This window comes from Sander vitreus, chromosome 20 (genome assembly GCF_031162955.1).
Source record: "Sander vitreus isolate 19-12246 chromosome 20, sanVit1, whole genome shotgun sequence".
NCBI lineage: Eukaryota > Metazoa > Chordata > Actinopteri > Perciformes > Percidae > Sander > Sander vitreus.
In genome coordinates, this window is record NC_135874.1 from 2,528,488 (window position 1) to 2,540,910 (window position 12,423).

General features: G+C 41.2%; 1 protein-coding gene across 2 annotated transcripts in view; it reads right to left on the reverse strand.

The window, feature by feature from the left end:
* The window catches only part of LOC144535343 (estrogen receptor beta-like), an 82,121-nt gene that overhangs the window by 33,716 nt on the left and 35,982 nt on the right, over window positions 1–12,423 (reverse strand). For both annotated transcript variants that reach the window (XM_078277763.1, XM_078277764.1), the window contains exon 5: window positions 11,203–11,562. In XM_078277763.1, the coding sequence (XP_078133889.1) occupies window positions 11,203–11,562 (360 nt within the window). The remainder of the gene's footprint in view (window positions 1–11,202; window positions 11,563–12,423) is intronic.

A 12,423-nucleotide genomic window follows, 5' to 3' on the forward strand; every position in this document is an offset into this window, starting at 1 on the left:
ATCATAGACTTTAGCAAATCAAACAAAACAATGATTACATTTTTTTTTTTTTTTTACAACAACCCGTTTCACAGCCTGAATATGCAAACTACCCAGCTTCTGTGGGAATTTCTGATAACATTTCTGTAAAAGTCTGCAAATGTGTCGTGTAATCAGTTTCCCGTCTTTTTGGTTTGGCGCACAGCTAGGCAGGCCAAAAGCTATCGTGAACCTAAACTGATATGCGGGCCATATCAAAATTTATGACGGGCCAGATTTGTGCTTTAGACCAACAATTCCTCCTTGGGTGCCATAAAGACGATTGAAGGTATGAGACATGCTCTCCCTGAGATTTACAACATAGGGCCCTATCTTTCACCCAGCACAATTGACTTACACACTTATACACCGACGCATGTGTCATTCCTGTTTTGCACCCGACGCACAGCAGACTTTTCCCTCAACAGACTCACGTCGGTAAATTAGGGAATTAACTTGCGCTCCTGGGGGCGGTTCAGCAAAAAGAGGAGGCGTGTTCCGGCGCAAACATTTCCTAGTGCTATTTTGCAGTTTCAGAAAACAGTTCCGCCACAGACCAGGAAAAACCTAGTCTAAAGTCAGTGGTGCGTTATTCAGATGCTATTTTAAGGGCGCATGCTTGGCCGTAATGTGCACACCGCGCATACACTTTGCTTCTCTCATCTCACGAACCCAGCAGTTCCCATTTTTGCAAACCATACATAAATACAAGGAAAAATATGACCTTGTTTTACACATTTCCATGAATCGTGCATCCATGATTCATGGAAATGTTGTGTAAAACAAGGTCATATTTTTGTTGATGACATAAATGAGGAAATATTAAAGGACTTAAGGAGATGTGACGTTGAACTGCATGTGCCGATGCCACTTAACCCAAATGCCCCAGCAGCAGCACGGGAGAGGAGAGACAGAAGAGCTGCATCGTCTGTAATGAGGTAATCTTGGTCTACATTGCAAAAATATCACCATGCATTCATAACCTTGTGATTCAGTGAGAGTGAGCCCAAAACATCGGAAAGTATGTTTTTGTGACATTTCTTTATTTACATTTTGACAAAAAGAAAAATCAATAGCATAGTCTCCTCAGCTGTAAACTGCTCCTGGCATGGGCCCATTATTAAGCGTGTGCCTAGCAAATCCGCCATTATAATAGTAATCCGCCATGGAGCTGCTTTTAAAGGGAATGTGAGATAACGCTCTGATTGGTTTATTGCACATTACGCCCAAACCACACCTATGAGTAATGTAACTACTTCAGACCAACCCATTTTAGATTTGCGTCGGGCGCAAGAGGTATAATAGCAACAGCGCCCGAGATCCGCCCACAAACCTACTTGCGTTTGATACTTGCGTTTCAGATCGTTAAAATAGGGCCCATAGGGTTTTAAAATGGCTTTAAGGTGCATTTTTCCTCTTTTGATGAAGGTATTTGATGAAACGTCATCCAGTAAATCAGGTTCTTTCAGGTTTTATGACTTAGAAACAGACTTGCCCTAATGTCAAAAATGACTACTCATTAGAATGACATCACCGAGCAGCAACTATGCATTTAGCGTGACAGAGCTTCTTAGATCTCTTATGAAGCAGACAATGCACAGACGGTTTCACTTCTGTCTGAGTAACAGGAAAAGGAAAATCAGGAAACATGGTCTTTGCTCAGAAAACATTAACACCTCTCCTCGGGAGTTACCTGCTGGGCTGAACACTGGCTGAGAGGAGGAGAGAAAAGAGAGGAGAGACAAGAGAGGAAAGGAGAGAGAAGAAAGGAGAAGATAGACAAGAGAGGAAAGGAGAGACAAGAGAGAAGAGGTTTTGGTTTTCAAAGTCCCTTTATTGAACCATTTTCAGAGAAGATTCACAATCACAGAAATCAAAAACGAAAAAACAAGACAAAGAAAAACACCCCACGGAGCATAACACCCCCCTTACAGCCCACAAACAACTGAAATCCAGCAAATTGTCCATCATCTGGTAGAAGGAATGTTCCACCCTCAATTCCAGAACCGGCACTGGCTACACTACCAGCACTTTGAGCCCGGTTCCTGAGTGTTAGCCAGATGGCCAACTTTACCGTCGCAAACAAAAAGTTCAATAAAATGTGAACAGTCTCTTTTTGCTTTCTGTATTTTGGACCAAAAATGAACGATTCCAAAGAAAAAAACTCCCCAAAACCCTGAACCCACCTTTTAAGAAGCTCTAGCAGAGCTGACAGCCCGAGGACACTGAACAAATAAATGTGCCAGTGTTTCCACCTGAAAACAAAAAATATATCCCTCCCCTAGCTCTGGATCTAGGTGCGCTCTGTATCTGTTCGTAGCTATAGCCCCATGTACAATCCTCCACTGAAGGTCTGCTGCCCACTTTTCAATGGGCAGTTTGTACAGGGAACACCAACTGTCTTTTGGGAAATGTCTGGACCAAAAAATAGGGTTGCACCGATCCGACTTTTTCAGTCCCGATACCAATACTGATGCCAGGGCTTTGTGTATCTGTCGATACCCGATACCGATCCGATACCGTTGTTGAATTATTAATACACTGTATACCTTTTAGGGACGTCACTAGGATTGAAAGACTCCAGGGTATTTGTAACTTGCGTTTGCAAAATCTTTGCACTCACATCTTTCGTTACTGTATTAGAGCTACACTTACAGTATCTCACAAAAGTGAGTACACCCCTCATATTTTAGTAAATATTTCATTATATCTTTTAATGGGACAACACTGAAGAAATTACACTTTGCTACAATGTAAACTATTAAGTGTACAGCTTGTATAACAGTGTAAATGTGCTGTCCCCTCAAAATAACTCAACACACAGCCATTAATGTCTAAACCGCTGGCAACAAAAGTGAGTACACTCCTATGTTAAATTCCCATAGAGGCAGGCAGATTTTTATTTTTAAAGGCCAGTTATTTCATGGATCCAGGAAGTATCCTGGATACATGAAATAACTGGCATCCTGATAAAGTTCCCTTTGACTTTGGAATTAAAATAGCCCCACATCATCACTTACCCTTCACCATACCTAGAGATTAGTATGGGATACTTTCCATAAAATCATCTCTCAATGCAAATCAAACCAGCTATTAGGCTAAACGACATAAAACCATGCCAATCTCTAGGTGGGGACAGCACATTTACACTGTTATACAAGCTATGCACTTACAGTGGTGTGAAAAAGTGTTTGCCCCCTTCCTCATTTCCTGTTCCTTTGCATGTTTGTCACACTTAAGTGTTTCGAACATCAAACCAATTTAAACAAAAGTCAAGGACAACACAAGTAAACACAAAATGCAATTTGTAAATGAAGGTGTTTATTATTAAAGGAGAAAAAAAATCCAAACCATCATGGCCCTGTGTGAAAAAGTGATTGCCCCCCCCCCTTGTTAAAACATACTATAACTGTGGTTGTCCACACCTGAGTTCAATTTCTCTAGCCACACCCAGGCCTGATTATTGCCACACCTGTTCACAATCAAGGCATCACTTAAATAGGAGCTGCTTGACACAGTAAGGTCCACCAGAAGATCCTTAAAAGCTACACATCATGCCGAGACCCAAAGAAATTCAGGAACAATTGAGAAAGAAAGTAATTGAGATCTATCAGTCTGGAAAGGGTTATAAAGCCATTTCCAAAGCTTTGGGAATCAGCGAACCACAGTGAGAGCCATTATCCACAAATGGCGAAGACATGGAACAGTGGTGAACCTTCCCAGGAGTGGCCGGCCGCCCAAAATTACCCCCAAGAGCGCAGCGGCGACTCATCAAGAGGTCACAAAAGACCCCCACAACAACGTCCAAGAACTGCAGGCCTCACTTGCCTCAGTTAAGGTCAGCGTTCATGCCTCCACCATCAGGAAAAGACTGGGCAAAAAATGGCCTGCATGGCAGAGTTCCAAGGAGAAAACCACTGCTGAGCAAAAGAACATCAAAGCTTGTCTCAATTTCTCCAGAACACATCTTGATGATCCCCAAGACTTTTGGGACAACATTCTGTGGACCGATGAGACAAAAGTGGAACTCTTTGGAAGGTGTGTGTCCAAGTATATCTGGCGTAGAAGGAACACTGCATTTCATAAAAGAACATTATACCAACTGTAAAATATGGTGGTGGTAGTGTGATGGTCTGGGGCTGTTTGCTGCTTCAGGACCTGGAAGACTTGCCGTGATAAAAGGAACTATGAATTCTGCTGTCTACCAAGAGATCCTGAAGGAGAATGTCCGACCATCTGTTCGTGTACTCAAGCTGAAACGAACTTGGGTTCTGCAGCAGGACAATGATCCTAAACACACCAGCAAGTCCACCACCGAATGGCTGAAGAAAAAACTAAATGAAGACTTTGGAGTGGCCTAGCCAAAGTCCTGACCTGAATCCTATTGAGATGTTGTGGTATGACCTTAAAAAAGGCCGTTCATGCTCGAAAACCCTCTAATGTAACTGAATTAGGACAATTCTGCAAAGATGAGTGGGCCAAAATTCCTCCAGGGACGCTGTAAAAGCCTCATTGCACGTTATCGCAAGCGCTTGGTTGCAGTTGTTGCTGCTAAGGGTGGCCCAACCAGTTATTAGGTTTAGGGGGGCAATCACTTTTTTCACACAGGGCCATGATGGTTTGGATTTTTTTTCACCTTTAATAATTAACACCTTCATTTACAAATTGCATTTTGTGTTTACTTGTGTTGTCCTTGACTATTGTTTAAATTGGTTTGATGTTCCGAAACACTTAAGTGTGACAAACATGCAAAGGAACAGGAAATGAGGAAGGGGGCAAACACTTTTTTCACACCACTGTAATACTTTACATTTTGGCAAAGTGTAATTTCTTCAGTGTTCTTCAAAGATATAATGAAATATTTACTAAAATGTGAGGGGTGTACTCACTTTTGTGAGATACTGTATGTCAACCACCAGTCAAGAAACCAATATGTTAACAAGTCAAAAGTGACAGACATATCCTCTTCTTCCATTTCTACTCTGTTCCTTCTGTCTTATCCTTTAAGATAAAACAAAACCCTGATGCTAATTTCATGACTTCGAAATGCAAATTGGTCACATGAAACAACAAAATGTCCAAAAACAGACAGAGGCCAGACAGCTTGGTAAGTTAAACAACTATGACAAATAGCAGTACAAGAAAAAGAAAAAAATAGGCATCACTGCATACTTTATCATGTAAGATATTAATACAGATCCTATTTAAAGTGGCTACTGTCTAAATACAATAACCTGATGGCGGAAGGAATAAAAGATTTGGAGTAATGATTACTGTATATACTGTATGTACTGTATGTAGGATTGCTTTCATTTTATTTTCACATGTGTATCTGTGGGCATATGCTCATCTTTAGCCTAGCCTACATTTAGGCAACATCTACATATTTATTTAATTTATCACAGCCAATGAATGAAGAAAGTTAAATTGGTTAGAATATAGCTAGCATATATAATAAATATAATGAAATAATTTAGTTTAGGCTATGCGTAATACCTAGACCTGCCAACAAATGCTTATTGTTAGAAGAAAACAAAACAATCCTTTGACTTGTAGACCATTACTGACTTCAATCACACCGGCTCCCTCAGAATCAACTGCCCTGCCAATCTCCTGCTTCTCTTTCTCTCTGCTGAAATATCTTCCAATATCCATCTCATCTGCTCAATGAATTGAAGGATACAACGGTAATACTCTTTGAGGACTCTTTGACTTTAGTTTCCAGTGACAGATATTGTTTTAGAATATGCCTACTATAGAGATAGGCTATATTATTGGCAATGAATAAAGAGTTGTGATTATCTTGCTAAGTTAACCATTTCTTGTATTTCCCTCGTTCACTCTAGCTAGACCATTGCAAACCAAAATAGCCGGTTTCCTTTACCTCAAGAAAACGTAGCAAAAGGTATGCAGGTCATTAAAAACACTCTGTATCACTACGTGTAATCAATCTTCCTTTCACCATTAACGTGTGTATCGGTGTGTGTATGTGTTGGGGGAGGGTGCATAGCGAGTTCAGACCAAAGAGTAGCAACGAGACGAATCCCCCAGTTACTTGCAACGCGCCGGTCTGCAACGCTCTGAAAGCTGCCAGTTCACACCAATGCAACGAGATGGTGCGGTGCATCATCTTGATAGCACAACGACTCTCTACTTCTGTCTAACTTCCAACTTTTCGGCTATTTTTTTGTAGCTATATAATATATAATTAATATATTAATGAGGTTAAATCGAATTATTATTGTTGTTCTTATTATTATTATTTAGGGGGGCTTAGGAACATTTTGGGGTAGCTTCAGCCCCCCTAAAATAGGCCTAACGACGTCCCTGATACCTTTCCACCCTCCACCTACCTTTCCCGCTTCCTTCCACCATGTGGAAGAGACTAAAGGCACCAGACTTTCCTAACTAATCATTACTTTCCTAACTAAGACAAAATAACATAGATGTAATGTATTGAATTCTTATTTATTTGTAATTTAAAAAAAACAAAAAACAATTGTGCATTCAAATCAAAAATATAATGTAATCAAACTTCTTAAAATACATTTAAATAAATAACAATAATGGGCCTTTATATAGGTTTATAATGGCTTATTCTACTGTCAGGAGTACATAGAATATCACAACTTACATTTTAATGTCATCATGTTTACTAAAAGCTTTGTTTACTAAAGGGTTTGCTTGACTCATCAACATTATACAATAACGTTATATGAAGGAAAATCCATGAAACAAGTTACAGAATCTAAACTATTTTTTTTCCTGCAAACTGCAAAGTAATAAAATAAACTCAAATCGAATGAATACACATACAAACAACTTTAACATTGTTTCCCTTTCAAAACAAAAGAGTTGTAAGCTTGTTGTATAAACACTACCTTGGCCACAGGTAAGTTAGGTTAAGGTTGTAGTGTGGTTGTAGTGGGCGACCTGAACGTAGCTCCGCTGTCAGCCTCCTTCGCTGTTTATATTATATTTCAGCGAGGCAAGGCATCTTAAATCCAGTGTTTTAATCATTGCTCTGAACCCGTCTTTCTCAACGGTCTGTAGCGGGACCGTAGCTGGATTGTGTTCATAATGTTGCTCCGCTGCATGCTTTGAAGTGACAAGTCTTTTACGTTAGCACTGTAACGTTAACATGGTAACGTTAGCACGGCAGAGTAACGGAGTAACGGGCAACGACAATTATGTCCGATTTTTTAGAAACAAAAAACCTTGCAACAACAGACGGCTCCTCTCTTGAGCATAGCCTACGTTGTTCTGGTGTATCTCCGGTCTTTCTTCATCCTCTAACTTTCTTCTCTGTTCTTGAATGTGCAGTAGCGACCGGAGCCTCTCCCAGCTTAACAGACTGTTATGCTACCTGGCTAGCTAGCAGCTATAATGTTACCCAATGTTCGGCGGTATAGCTACATTTGTAAATGTAAAATTATTAGTGTTAGAAACTGTTTAAGTCACAAATTGTTATGTGCTATGGTGTTTTATCAAGAAAGTTAGTTGTGGTTTATTAATTGTTGTGTTATAAAGTTACTACCAACGGTACGCAGTTAACCGGGGTCCCAGTGCTGCGAAGGAGGAAAAAAAAACAACAAAAAACTGGATCGGCCCGTGGATCTGTTAATTTTTTCCGATCCCCGATCCAGCTATTTTGTCAATACCGGGCCGATATCCGATCTTAATATCGGATCGGTGCACCCCTACCAAAAAAACTCAGTCCACCTCGACTCCTTCAGCTCGGGCAAAGATCGCAGGTTCAGGAGCTTTATGCAGGTGTAATAAAGCACTTTCTTCCCTGCAGCTTGAAACTTTTCCAGGTGAGGGGTTGAAAAAGACAGTAGTTGGCCTGCTTCCCCCCGCCACTCCCCCACAGCCTGGGCGATGTCAGAGAGGGGTAACTGTACTCCCACCCCTCACTCCACTGATCACACAGAGTCTGATTCTCTACCACAGTTGGCTGAGGTTGCTCTAGGGCAGCACAAACTTCATTCACCACCCTGTTGATCAGCCTGATGAAGGTGATGTTGCTACTCGCTCTTAGGATGTCAACAGATGCGGCAGTCATCTTCATCAGGTGAACCAGTTTGGTACACCCAGCCTCTCTGAGACTGGTCCGCAGGCTGGCAGACTGTAATGTTCGAGTCCTTAAAAAGTTGTTGAAGAACAAAGGTTCCTCAAACAGCCACATCCCACAGAGTTGTAGAAAGAAGTCAGTCCAGTGAGATCCATATCTTCAGTTTGTAGAAGGAAAAGCTGCTTGTCGTAACCCAACCGCCCAGCTCTCTTCAGCAGCAGTATCTAACCAGCTGGGGACATAGTTGAATAATATTCTTTGAGCATTCTGGAGTGACGAGTGAGAGGAGAGACAAGAGAGGAGAGGAGAGACAAGAGAGAAGAGAGACAAGAGAGGAAAGGAGAGACACGAGAGGAGAAGAGAGACAAGAGGAGAGGGAAGAGAGATGAGAGACAAGAGAGGAGAGACAAAAGAGGAGAAGAGAGACACTCCTCTCCAAAAATTAAAAAAAAGAGATTTACACTTTGGAAAAATAGCCAACGAAATAGCAAACATCCCAATGTTAACAGAAGAGAAGCTGGAAGTTCTCCTAGGAGAAGGGACAGCAGCTCCACCGGCAGCTACATATGGATCTGCCTGCCACAGCCTCACTACTATAGGATCCCAAAATTACAGATTGGTTTAGTATTTTATATTGTATATACTATATATACAATATAAAAATACTAAACCAATCTGTAATCGTATTATATTGTGTAATGTAATTGTTTTGTAATGTGTGTTGAAATCAGTACAATATATAATCTATGTGACACCTACTGAACCAAGAACATGTGTTCTTGGTTGCCAAAGCAGTTTACAGAAAAATCATGAATAGTATATTTCACATATATACAGTACACACTGTATTTAATGTGTGAAATATACTATTAATGATTTTTCTGTAAACTGCTTTGACAACAAGTGTTCTTGGTTGATGCCAATAAAGCAAAGGGATTTGACAAGAAAGAAAGAAAGAAAGAAAGAAAGAAAGAAAAAGAGAGAGAGAGAGAGAGAGAGAGAGAGAGAGAGAGAGAGAGAGAGAAGTACGGTGGCCGAGACGGTTCACGGAGCCAATGGAGGAAAGTTCTTCTATGTTTGAGAAGTAAAACATGGTTACTGGCTAATTATGATAACTGTCGTACGTGACTGTCACAAATAAGCTATGTTGTTCAATATCTTTTTTATTTTCATATGTATGTACTTAGGCTATGAAGCTACAGCTAAACGTCTAAGCGTCTTTTAACGCGCGAGTGCTACGTTTAAAGTCTATAGTTTGTCTCGTTTAGTGAAGCTGTTTAAATCACACAAATATTATATCCCACTGTTACGTGCTTGTAACTTGTTAAACGTATCTATTTGGTTATTGATCAGCTCCCAGCGGCAAATTCCCTCGGTACAGTTGGTTTGGAAAGTGTGTGTGTGTGTGTGTGTGTGTGTGTGTGTGTGGGGTAGAGTGCGGATCGGGCCGCATTTTTCTGTCCGAGCCCGGCCCGCGTCCGACAGAGCATTAACAGACAGGCTAATGCCTCGAGCCCGACCCGAGCCCGACGCAGTTAAAATCTCATTTTTTTCTCTCATACTAATGACACATACGTTTGTTTGTGTGGAAATCCCTGTAGGAAGGCATTCAGAAATGTCAACAGATGAGCACATCAGCTTGCTTCGTGCTTACTACTGGAAAATAAAATAAGTAAATAAATAGAATTCAGACTGTGGACACAGTTTGACACAGTTTGTCACTCACTTCCGTTGTCACTTCAGTTGTCGCTTATGTATTTGTGTTTAAGCTTTTGTGTTTGCATTGTGGCTTTTGTATTTGTGTTTAAGATTTTGTGTTGTGGCTTTTGTATTTATGTTTAACCTTTTGTTGTTTGTGTTGAACCGTCTCGGCCACCGTAGACGGGACATGTGACACATGACATGAATGGTGTGTGACAGACTGTACTGTAGCCTCGGTTTCGGTTTTACCTCTAGAACCCTCAGCTTTGGCTGCTGGCTTTTAGCCAGCCTGACTTCCACACATGGTTGATGGTGACAAAGCCCAAGTGTTTTCACTGACCCAGAATCCTCAGCGGTGAACACATGGCCAAAATGTTTACCCTCAACTAAACCTCGCCATGGCTCTTTCACTCAGCAGGGCAACCCAGAAGGCCTCCGCTTTTATTACATTACTGGATTACATTATACAAGGCAATATATACATGTATTTCCAAAAGTAAAAGGAATGAGCAGAAAATATGGAGTTTTTAAAACAAAGATGCAGATTAATTTTCCGTGTTGTCATTGCATAGGGGTTTTAGTATGGAGACAAACGAGGGCCAGAGGTTTTGTCAGGTAAAAACAACTAAAATATAAAATTAAATAATCAACCTGAACAAAACAAAACAAAAATGCATTATGTCATACTGTCACTTTTATGTGCAGCGTTATATAATATCTGATTTTTGTGTCAAGGATTTGGATATATGAAACAGTTCCAAGGTTAGATGTGATGGGAAAGGCCCAGCAATAAGGATTCATATCAAGTAGGTCTGCGCGATTTGAGGAAAATATCTAATTGCGATTATTTTGACTAATACTGCAATTTGATTCACGATATTGAAGGGAATGATCATTTTTGTCTCATTATTCTCATTTTCATTGAAAAATATTAAAATGAAAATGATTATAGTGATCACACTATAATCATTTTCATTTTAATATTTTCTTCATCCTTTTGCGAGGATCTGTTCCAAACAAAGTTTTTTTTAGGATACATTTTTGGAGGCTTTTTCCTTTATTCGATAGTGACTAGTGATAGTGGATAGACAGGAAAGGGGGGAGAGAGAGAGGGGATGATACGCAGCAAAGGGCCACAGGTCAGAGTCAAACCTGCAAAGAACTCAGTCTACGCACTACTAGGTGAGCTAGAGGTCGCCCCACAAAGATTTTTTTCTATATTACAGACGTAAGATAGGATTTGTAGGCTGGGACGTCTCTGCAGCACCAACACTTAATTCAGAACGGTTTGACACATATTTTGCCTTTGGATTTGGATATTGCACTAGACCATATTGCAATTTCGATAAAATTTTTATTAATTGTGCAGCCCTAATATCAAGACTGGATTCGACAGTTTTGGGTCTTACCAGGGATCTTTTTAGCCCAGCTGATCATGAGAACCAGTTCCTTGTCCGCCAGGTTGGTGAGGGACATCATCATGCTGGCCTCGGTGAAGGGCTTCTTCAGGTCCTCCATGAGGTAGATGTCTGGGGGCTCCGCCTCGATGATGCGGGAGATGAACTCCTCTGGGCTCATGCCCGATTGGTGTGCGTGGTTGGCCAGAGGGAGGGGGGGGGGCGGGGCGAGAGGAGCCTCCAGGTGGAGATGCCGCTGGGCCCGAGCACCCGGCCCCACCCGGACCAAACCCCTGCCGGTGTGATCCCGGAGCTGGAGTCCACCGCGGCGGTGTCGGGCTCCCCGGTAGCTGCAGCGCTCACGCCTTACACCTGGAGCATCAAGACAGCATGAGAAAAGTTCAGGTTACATAAGATGACAAGGATCTTGTTTCATGTGTTCCAAAGTTAAAGCAACACTAAAGCACTTTTCCCGCTTCGGTCCCCCTACAGGTTGGAAGCGGAATTGTCCATTACCGCTGTCGTAATGTCTCATTATGTCTCATTCGAACTACAGATCCGTTACCTTATCTGGCAAACTTGCATAAAGTAATGTAATGGTCAATTCCGCTTCCAACCTGTAGGGGGACCGAAGCGGGAAAAGTGCTTTAGTGTTGCTTTAAATAGTGATAGTATAAAATATTGGCTACTAGCAGCTTGAAAACAAGAACAAAAACACTACATCCACTATCTTTCTTAACAACTTAGATGCATTGGAAACCTTGATTATTAGTAGCAGAGTCTATACCTCTTTGAAGTGTACTTTGCTGATTTTAATCCAGATATATGTCATCTTTGTGTGAACAGTGTGTGTAGAATCTTTGTATCTATAGGATTGGTTCACAGCTGTTTGAGCATAACCATGGTACATTGGCAATAATGTAGGAATCACAACTGATGTTTCCGTTTAAGCCATTTATTTTTATTTTGCACACATTCAGGGCCAAGGCAGATGATGATGCTTGACCATTATGGTTTTTCTTTTATCACGCACAAGGCACAACCATAGGTTTTTGTCTTGAATCGTGGGGACAGAGGCTCCTCACATGCTGCTTCATGTTGCTGCCAGCCAGAACAAAGGGGGGGGGGGTCTAACTCTCAATCACTGCTCATGCACATGCATTCATTCTCCCTTGTGGGAGCCTCCTAACGGACTGAGAAGTTGTTGATGTTCACATTTTTTGGCTAAGTCCT